Source organism: Arachis ipaensis, chromosome B09 (assembly GCF_000816755.2).
Source record: "Arachis ipaensis cultivar K30076 chromosome B09, Araip1.1, whole genome shotgun sequence".
Classification (NCBI taxonomy): domain Eukaryota; kingdom Viridiplantae; phylum Streptophyta; class Magnoliopsida; order Fabales; family Fabaceae; genus Arachis; species Arachis ipaensis.
The window spans coordinates 139,202,278-139,212,620 of NC_029793.2; the positions used below are offsets into that span (position 1 = coordinate 139,202,278).

Genomic DNA, 10,343 nt, shown 5'->3' on the forward strand with positions numbered 1-10,343 from the left:
ATATCATCTGCAATAAAAGAAAAAAGTGAAAAACCCAGTAAACAATGAAAAATCAAGCATTAACCAAGAAGTTTGCATAACATACAATACTTGTCATTCTCATTCCAACCAAGGGCGTGAGAGACGTTCATTTCCGGGACATGTGCCAAGGTGCCGAATCCCATTTCTTTTATATCTTTTTTTTCCTGACTCAAATTCTTGAACATTGTTGCTATTATTTTTGTTTGGCATCTGCAATCGTGAGTTTTCTGCAAGGTTTCGAAATAGAATATCACGATATATTTATAATACAAAATAGATTTATTCGAATTAAAGCGGATAAATGTATTTAATGTGCTTACGTTATAGCGCGGCTTCTCCTTCTTTGTCACCATTGTCTTCTTCATTTTTGCTATAAGGACAAAAAAATTTGGTCAGTACTTCACTTAATACACCGATAAGCACAAGCATGCATATCTTAATCAAGTGAATGAAAATGTCCCAGCTCATTGAACCGAACTCACTTGATGCACTGAATAAAACATGATAGTTATGAAACAGCTAGAAAAGCATTTCTGCATGCAAAAGAAGCTATCTGAACACACTAACAATCAGGTGAATCAAAATTATCAACTGCACTGAAAAGTGATAAACATTCAATCATCAAGAAAATCATTCATACATGCAAAAGGACCAAACTGAACACACTAACAATAAAAAAAATGAAAATGGCCAACCCCACTGAACCCAACGACATTCATGCACTGAATAAAACATGATAAATTATAAAACACCTAAAAAAGTATTTCTGCATGCAAAAGAAGCTACCTAAACACACTAACAACCAGCTGAATAAAAAATTATCAACTCCACTGAAAAGTGCTAAATATTCAAACATCAAAAAAATCATTCATGCATGCAAAAGGACCAAACTGAACACACTACCAATCAAGTGAATGAAAATGTCCCACCCCCACTACAACAAAACAGCATTTTAGCGACCGTTTTTTTAATGCTTGGTGACGGTTTTAACTGTCACTAAATGATTTTGCGACGGTTAAAGAAAGCGTCACAGATTTGAGCGTCGCCAGTTGACATAGTGACGGTTTTGGACCACCGTTGGTAAGGAGTGTCGCCAAATTGTTTGTAACGGTTTTTAAAATATAAAACCGTCACTAATTTGTAACACTTATAAAGGTGTTTTTTTATACTGTATTTCGCGACGTTTTGAAACTGTCGTTAAATTACTAAATTCATTGACAGTTTTTTCTCATATTTCATGACTATTTTAAACCGTCACTAAGTTACTAGTTCTTATGACAATTTTTAGACATATTTAGTGACTATTTAAACTGTCACAATATTTTTAGTGACAGTTTTTAGATTTAAAACCGTTACTAAGTTACTTATTCCTGTGACAATTTTTTCCTGTATTTAGTGACAGTTTTAAACTGTCATAAACTCTCCAACATCAAAGATTTCTATTATCAAAAGTTGAATTCTCCAAAATGACATTGTATTTCAACAAATCCAAATTCAATCCCACAAGTTTTACAAAAATAACAATGTGAGGCTAATTTTTCCCCACCCATTTTATGGAGTGGAAGGGCCCAAAAAAAAAAAAGAAGAAAAAAGCTCATATATACTACTAAACATTGAATGCATATAGCATAGTGAAGGGGTATGAAGGAATGACAATAACATTTAGGAAGCATATTGTTAAATGCTGCTAATTTCTTTCTTAACCAAGGTGTCATCTGAAAATTCTCCATGTAGCAGCTGGTTTAATGGTTCTTCTTCTTCGATGTTATCTTCATTGTAGCACTTGTTGCCCAAAAAGCTGGGTTGATTCGTCGAAGATAACAGCCTAGCCCACATTCTATCAGTTACTACTACATGATTCCGGTTCTCATTGATTCTCTGCATAAAAATGAACCCAACAAAGAGTTAGGCCAAAGATTTCCACAACTTTTGCTTCCAAAAAATGTTTACTATTTACTCTCTGCTATTACTGCTATTATTACTTCCTGAATAGAAGTTACTTTCTAAACTTGCTTTATTTTTTGGTTAGAACGAGAGAACAAATGCAATGTTCAATCATGAACTTACATAGAAGGGTATATAAGTTTGTCTTACATTGACAAGTCCACTTGTATGGCCAGTGTAATCTGCCATTGCTCCATGAACAATACTTTGAGCGAGAAGTGTCCAGTACACATTATCAGAAGCATTGCTTAGAATGACTCGAATCTCTTCTTAGAATGGCTCGAATCATGTAAGTTGGATCTGTAAAACAGAAAAAGGGAAGGCAGGTTATTTTATGCAGAAGATACAAGAAATTCGAAAGCAATTAGTGAAAAGCAAACCCACCCCCTCCTTTTCCTCCTCATCCCCAACAAAAAATAAAAAAGGAACCAGAAATGGAACCAGGTATCCAGCTGACCAAAATTCTTCCCTAAACCAATAAACAAATCACTATACAAAACCTAAGCATATGTTTTAATGAGGAATGAAATGTGACATCCTACATTTACATAATAAAAACCATTGTTTGGATTCTGACAAAAGGAAAATAATTAAACAGAAATACCAATCTCCGATCACAACAATAAACAAAGTTTGAAGGTCAAAGTTTGAAGCTTTGGATAAAATTGAAAGAGGGAACATAGTTTTAGTTAAAATTATATTATTTTTTTTATTTTATAAGTTATATTAAATTTGAGTTCTGCACCAAGAACGTGGCATACAAGTAAGATTTTGATGATTATGATATCTTGTTTGAAAGGAACAGCAATAAGCTAATAACTATCAGATCACATCTTCTAAAAATCAGTGAAGGAGTGAGAACTCAATTAAAGGCCCACACGTTATGTTCTTCCATACTCTTCCATTCATCATCAATATCATAATTAATAGCAATATAATAATATTTTATATTTAATTAATTGTTATTATATATATCCCCCAAAATCAGAACTCATTATTATTATCATCATATTGCTAAAGCTTATTCTAAGAATAAAACATCTATAAGCTCCTCCGTGATATCGTCCCCTCTTTAATTTGTCATTTTATTATCTATCTATACATATGGCTGCTACTTCTGCTACAGAAAACAGAACACTTGAGGATATATATATACATACAAACTTTCTATTTAGTGAGATTACCAAAACAGGTCTGGATTCTTCGTCATGACCAGCTACATAGGTCAGTCCATCAGCTAGTTCATCTGAGAAATCATCAGCTATCAAATATTCTGTTTTTCAAAAATTATTATTATTATTATTTCAATAAAAAGGATAAAAAAATTGAAAAGAAAATGACAGAGATTTGGTATTTGGGTATTTTTTCTAGGGAGTAGGATGCGTGTTCTTTTTCTTTGACGTATAATTCAAAACAAAAAAAGTAAAAAGTAAAAAGAAATTTAAAAAAGAAGCAGCAAATTGCATGATTTTAAGGTACATTAACAACACATTATCAACTACTATTATAGATTATAAACTATACGAGTTACACAGTCACACTAACTTCAAATTGGGAGAAAGAATAAGTATCAGCAGAAAAGAATTGCCTGAAATCAATGATGGTAGCTCCAGGATGAGTCGGCAGCACCAGTGCACCCAAGTCGCAAAATGGAGACGACAAAGTCCCTTTGAAAACATCATCTTTCTCCACTGCAAGACCCCATTATCTCCTTAGAATCAAAAGCTTCCTCATGCAGCCATGCTTAACATAAAAAGTACAAGAGAATCATACAGTAACAACAACTAAGCAAAATAAGAAAAAGAACCTTAGCAACCAGCACAAGAAGCTTGTTGGGTGGAGCTTCCACAGTCAGTGGTGTCATAGTTGCTGAAGCTACAGCACTTGCAGCCTAATGAAATAAATAAATAAATAAAACTTATTTTTCAAATGTAATATTAATAAACATGAAAGAATATCATTAAATTACAAAAAGGAGCGTAAAAAAGATATCAACTTTGTCCTCTCTTTTTTGTGATGCAAAAAGATGAAATTCAAAACCATACGTTTTCAATTATTGAAAATTTTCTTTAATATATAGGAATTTCTCCTACTATAAGTAGTTAGTTAATGATTATGATGTACAAAGAAACTATTGAAATTTATATACATTTTTAAGATGATTGTGAAGTTTAATAGCGTACCCATGTTGGTTGTGCTCATCACTGAAGCCAAAGGAACATTTCAAGCAAAGCATGAAGCCATAAAGAGCTGAATCAATGATTAACTTATTCATCAAAAAAATAAAAAAAAATGTATATAAAAACAAAAAAGGAAAATTCAAATGAGTAAGCAGAAGCTCAGGCTTTTACTTGAGACGGTTACAAGTTTTCATAGCACAAGTGAGAGTTTGCAGCACTGCTTAGTCTTAAAAGAATAAAGCTGTGTCCATCCAAACAAAACAACTATGCAGGATTTATTTCTTGATATTAAAAGATTTAGATAGATATGACATCAATCATCCTACCAGAATTAGAGCATACTACAAGTGTTTTATGTACTTATAGATAATCTATCAAAATGGTTTTTATGGAAGTGGTGAGAATCAAAGTTAGGTCCTTATGGGATTCAAATGATCAAACCCTAGACCTAAACTGTAAACAAGATGAGATGAGTGATCAAGATACCTTTTTAATTAGACCATGAGCGGACATAACTTCATAGAGCTTGTGCATAAGCATTTCTTCTTCGACCTATTAATTAGAACTCCATAACTTAGTGATGAATTAATGTCGATGAATTAATACAAACATGTCACACAGAAAAATAAATCATTATTCGAAAATTTATTGATACATGCCACCAGAAATCAGTATCACAGTCCCAATATAAACCAAAAAGTACTTTCTCTCTTACAAACATCACATTTGTTATTTGTTATTGAAAAATGCATCAAACTAGGACTATCTAAATGAAGAATGTAATTTCTATTTCAAAGAGAATAGCTAAAATAGTTAAAAAAAAAAAACAAATTAAATTAGAGACAGAAAAATTAAGGGGTAGTGCCAAGCAAAGAACCTGAAGTTTTTGCGATTCATGAAGCATTGATCTGTAGGCTTCCATAAGGATCTCATTCTGCTTATCCATATGCCTATTTCAACATAAAAATCAAAATCAAACTAGGTTCCCAAAAAATAAAATAAATTGAAGAAAAAAAGAAGCAGGGCGCAGGTTGAAGGGAAAGTACTTCAATAACTCTGAGGAGTAAGTTGGATCAAATCTTCCAAGTTCCATGGTAAAAGAAAGAAATTGGGGTTTCGAACTGGAATAATAACGGAACACACTCACGGATTTTCTGGGGAAAAAGAAGCAATCAAATTGAAACGAAAGATGGTATGAATCCGCTCAAGCAAAGTGTGGAATGGCTAAATTCCAATTTCAATTTGAGTAATCACTCTCTTTACTGCTTGCAGCATGTGTTTAGAGAAGGAAACTAGGGTGTTTTTCTTATTTCCAATGGTCAACTTCGACCACAAGCATTTTCAAGTCAGTCTTTGATCAGAAATCAATCTAGTTCTTTAGGCTCATTACTAGCAACTCGTAGCAGTAGTAAGAAGTCAAATGGAAAAACAGGCAGCGTAATGAAACATCAGGAACAACATAGCAAAGCAAGCAGACATAAAATCAACGAAAGCACCACAAGGAGAAGATTTGGCCAAAAAATGAAGTTCTTTCTTTCACATTGCCGAGATTCGCAAGCCATTAAGGCAACTGTTGCTAAAGCACAAACCATTCCAGAAATTTGATGATACAAAGTTTATTCCCTGTAGAATTCTTTCTTCAAAGAATAGAGAATGGCATCAAGTATTTGGCCTTAAATAGCTATGTAGTTTTGCTTAAGTAGAAATGTGAGTTGGAAACTTATATATAAAATAAGACATAGCATGCAGTTGAGAGAGTTTTAATTTATCATAAAAAGCAAAAGTAGTGCAATCACAAATCATATGAAATGACCAAAGATATATTAGACACATGGAAAAAGCTGTGCCTTTGTTCTTGAAACAAGAAACACACACAAAAGCTAACTCAAAGAAGAACATCATATATTATGATAAATTTTGCATTGCACAAAACCAGAGCTGCAACTCTGAAGTTGGATACAAGATTAGATTGAAACCACAAATTCTACCTATGACTAATCGACAATATAAACTCAGAGCCAACTAAAAGCATTGTTAAATACTCAATTGAAGAGCTAATTCACAATATAATATGAACAAAAGTAAAACATCAAAGCGGAGACTATAATAAAACCTAATGATAAGAGCATTTTTAATGTCAAACTTGTACTGCAATAGCAATAGAAATAAGAGAAGGCAAAGAAAAAAAATCAAACAACTTTGGTTGAAGCATTTCATCGAACATGTTGAATATTATGGTTGAAAGAGAAGAAATGGTTACCGAAAAGAGGCCAGAGATTAAAGAGCTCCTGTTGAATTTAATCACACATTGAATTTACATCTCATAAAGAGGCAATATCAAAGCTAATCTAGTAAAATAGATCGATGAACAAAGAAATTTAAAAAGTTGAATCCATATATGTTAACACATCAAGTCATCAATAATCGATTAATCAGAAAACAAGATCTTGAGAGAGGCACAGAAACTAGACGAGAGCATATCAGTGGAGAGAATTGACCAAAGGTGGGAGAGTTCAGAGGCAATGACGGAGACTGGGGGATCGGAGCAGAGAGCAGAGCAGCGGCGGCGAGAGCAGATTTGAAGCAAAAACAGAGCAATGGCGGAGAGAGGCACAAAAGAGAAAAAGAGAGCATATCGGAGACTAGCTCAGAGGTGGCGAACGACAAATGCTAACTTCCTAGAGATTCAGATTCAAATCTGCGAACGCCATCTTTCATCTCATCTCTGCAGTAGTAGGACTGAACGATGAAGAAAGCTGAACCACGAAGAACGCGAACCGCGAAGAGCACGAACACCATTGTTACCTTCTCATCTCTTCTCGTCTAATCTCAACTCCAATTGCTACATGACCAATTGAATCAGTTAGGGTTTTGGAAAATAGAAAATAGGAAGAAAAAGAAGCAAAAGAATAAATTGCTATGTTTCTTATTACTAGGACACTTAAATTTTTAGTAACGCTAAAAAAATTATATAAATAAGTGTCACTATTTTATTTAATAACGACTGTTTAAGTAAGGGTCATAAAATAAGTGTAGTTATTCATCTAATTTGGTGTAGTGCCCACTGAACCGAACGCCATTTATGTGTTGAATAAAACGTAATTGACATTGAATCAACAACAAAATCATTTTTGCATACAAAAGGACCCTACTGAACACACTAACAATCAAGAATAGTATTTTTGCATGCAAAAGAAGTCAAGTGAATATACTAATAATCTAGTGAATCAAAAATAGCAACTCCACTGAATTGAATGAAAATAAGAACACATTTCATTTCAAGCCCTAGTTACGCTGTAAAAATGAAATCAGAATACGTCGATCTACTAAATGAAGCAACTCTATCCAGTAAACCTAAAATGCAACTAGGAGAAACGCGAGATTGTAATATTTAAAATGAACAGTAGTTTTCTCATACCTTCGTCAGTCTCTGTTGCTGTGGTGGTTCGTTTTTGCTTCTTCCTTGCGAAATCTTCTGGCGATTCTTCTCCAGTAGTAGTTTCCACAGAGAACGTAAGTGAAGTTTGAGTAATTTTGAGAGAGATTCGAAGAGAAGGAGCGGTTTCGTATGTATTGAAGAAGAAGCAATGTTTTTTCATAATGAAGCATGAATGAAGTAGCGGTTTCGTGTATGTTGGAGACGTGTATTTCCCGTTTCATTTAATGGTATTGGATTTTTTTGGTGTTAGACCAATTTAAATAGACTTGGATACAAAATTACATAGATGTGTAGCATTACCGTTTTTTACTTTAATTTTTGTAGTCATTATTGTGGGCAAAACTCAAGAAGAAAAAATTTGTAATCTTATGTCATAAAATCACTTATGTTAAAAATTTAAGTCTACAAATAAAAAATATAAATAACTATACATCTTACATGATGATACTACATACCGACAAATTAAAATAAAGGGAAAAGCTTTTGACAAAAATGACCCGTCAATGATATCATTTGAATTATGTAACTTTGTATTAAAACTTATAAAAGTATCATGAATCATCAATTATTATATATGAAGGCCATAATAATGGTGGTAGAATACAAAATGATTAATGGGTGTATGTAATACTTTACATGTAAATGTCTTCGTATAAAAATAAAAATTCATAATTATTAAGCTAAATACAATGTGCTAGCATGCACAATCATGATACAAGTTGTGCATTGAGCAAGAACAATTTGCAGCGCCAACTTTTTCTGCTATGCACAGAGGCTGAAAAGAGCCATAATCCTCAAACCGTGAAAAGGAACGTTTATGAAGAAACTCATTAACAAAAGAATCCAACATTTGAATGGTAACATGTTGCATGACCACCACGTGTGCAATGTTCCCTTGGCACGCCAAGTTCCACCTACGGCTAAATTGATGATCAAGAGGCCTCTCAAACACAACAATGTTGCTATACTCATTTAACATTGCACCAATTCCAGCATCACTTAGTCGATTGTGCAAGTAACGTGCATTTGCTATGCAATTTTCCACTTCGTTTTGAATCCCTATTGAGCCTTTCTTTTTGATAGCATACCAAAGGAAGATTGGAGCATGTCCACATCGACTACCTGTGATTGTTGCATCCCTTGAACCAATGATTTCAACATCCCTTGATGACGCATTAATGTATTCTGAACGCGTTATTACAACCCCACAGGGAATTGGACATCCCAAGAATTTATGCCCTGAAACACTCACACTTCCAATGGGTTTCTTGAAACTTATTATCTTTGATGCCTGAGGAATAACAATTTAATTTTTATAAAGAGTTTTGAATCATAATTACACTAAATTTAGTGAGTAGCATATGAATTGTAATTAAACGACATAAAATATTGGGAGTATAATTGGTTTAACTATGTAACAAGCATGGAAAACGAAAGAGTAATTATCATTTCCGTCTCCAACGTTTGGGGTAAGTCCTAAAGTTGTCCATAACGTTTCAATCGTCCTATTTAAATTCCTAACGTTTCAAAATTGATTCAATGTTATCCTGCCATTAGAAATCCGTTAACAGAATTGACGGCAAGACAAAATTGAGACGATTTTAAAACGTTAGGGAATTAAAGAGGACGAAAACGTTAGGGACAAAAATGATACACAAAAATAATATATATACAATAAAATATAAATTATACCTTTTGTCTCTAATGTATCAAAATTCTTTAAAATTATAAAAAAATAAATTTATTTAAAATGAAAGTAATGTGATTAAGTGTAATTTACTTAGATGTAATTTAAAAATAATTGAATACTATGTACAGTAAAAAATTAATATTATTAAAAGATAAAATTAAATTAAAATTTATTTTTATGCATTGTTTTTGTCCCTAACGTTTTCGTCCTATTTAAGTTCCTAACGTTTCAAAATTGACTCAATGTTGTCCTGCCGTTAGGGATCCGTTAACAGAATTGACAGCGGGACAAAATTTAGACGATTTTAAAACGTTAGAAACTTAAATAGGACGATTGAAACGTTAGAAACAACTTTGGGACTTACCCCAAACGTTGGGGACAAGAACAATACTTTACTCAAAATGAAAATACAAATATCCACACCGATATCTAAGCTTAAGATTTTTACTTAATTAATGAAGTTGATGTAAATAAGTGTGACTCACTGCTTTGAGAAAAGGGAGCATGATTCCAAATAGAGCTGCATCACAGTGAATGTAGAATCTATCACGATTGAAACCACTTTCCTCAAGTGTTTTTATTACAAGATCAATGTCATCAACAGCTCCTTTCATCGTTGTACCTGTATACATATAACAAAAATCCTTTACAGAAGTAGGTGCATAAATCTGTTGTTTTGATAATATATCAAAGATGAGAGTAAATAATCAAGTTGTGTTGATCTACTAGTTAGCTCAATAATCTGCTTAAGTAAATGTTAAAAGTAAATTTGTGACAAAGTCCTTAGCCTGCTAGGCTAGAAAAAACCATGAAAAAGAAAAAAAAGATATGAGAGGAAGCAAAACCTATGTTAAGATTGATGATGGCTGGCCTGTCCTTGTGATGAAGTAGTGAAGCTTTTAGATCAGCACAGTCAATCTCACCGGAGATAAGAGATCTAACTTTGACACATTGCATTCGATATATTCTTGCTATTTTAAATATTGAATAATGTGAATCTTCTGAAGTATATAGAACCCCATCAGGAAATTGTTCTCTCCTAGATAGATCAATGTGCCGTTAGGATACG

General features: G+C 33.0%; 2 protein-coding genes across 13 annotated transcripts in view; both read right to left on the reverse strand.

Annotated features, from left to right (window-relative positions):
- LOC107618339 (cleavage stimulation factor subunit 50-like) lies at positions 1,485-7,063 on the reverse strand. 12 transcript variants are annotated; one of them, XM_021110799.1, is made up of 9 exons: positions 6,644-7,062; positions 5,192-5,299; positions 5,023-5,095; positions 4,632-4,697; positions 3,782-3,856; positions 3,554-3,656; positions 3,150-3,238; positions 2,116-2,265; positions 1,485-1,899 (listed from the first exon to the last, which is right to left on the reverse strand). In XM_021110799.1, the coding sequence occupies exons 2-8, from the start codon at positions 5,236-5,238 to the stop codon at positions 2,251-2,253; spliced, it is 468 nt and encodes a 155-aa protein (XP_020966458.1). In that variant the 5' UTR covers positions 5,239-5,299; positions 6,644-7,062; the 3' UTR covers positions 1,485-1,899; positions 2,116-2,250. The 12 variants fall into 12 exon arrangements, with proteins under 12 accessions (XP_020966458.1, XP_020966461.1, XP_020966457.1 ...); XM_021110802.1 differs by having other exon boundaries at positions 3,150-3,211; positions 3,773-3,856; XM_021110798.1 differs by having other exon boundaries at positions 2,089-2,265; positions 3,773-3,856.
- The window catches only part of LOC107616288 (serine decarboxylase 1-like), a 2,997-nt gene continuing 828 nt past the window's right edge, over positions 8,175-10,343 (reverse strand). Inside the window, exons 3-5 of the mRNA XM_016318263.2 lie at positions 10,120-10,313; positions 9,760-9,896; positions 8,175-8,875 (exon numbers count right to left, since the gene is read on the reverse strand). Coding sequence (XP_016173749.1) covers positions 8,279-8,875; positions 9,760-9,896; positions 10,120-10,313 — 928 coding nt within the window. The 3' untranslated portion in view covers positions 8,175-8,278. The remainder of the gene's footprint in view (positions 8,876-9,759; positions 9,897-10,119; positions 10,314-10,343) is intronic.

What these genes read in the sequence shown, in the direction of transcription:
- LOC107618339 (XM_021110798.1), bottom strand. Translation starts at nt 5,238, where the DNA reads ATGGAACTTGGAAGATTTGATCCAACTTACTCCTCAGAGTTATTGAA. An exon ending in CTCATGGTCTAATTAAAAAG is followed by an intron (nt 3,857 to 4,631) that starts GTATCTTGATCA and finishes TTATTTCATTAG; the next exon opens with GCTGCAAGTGCTGTAGCTTC. An exon ending in TTCTTGTGCTGGTTGCTAAG is followed by an intron (nt 3,657 to 3,772) that starts GTTCTTTTTCTT and finishes GGGGTCTTGCAG; the next exon opens with TGGAGAAAGATGATGTTTTC.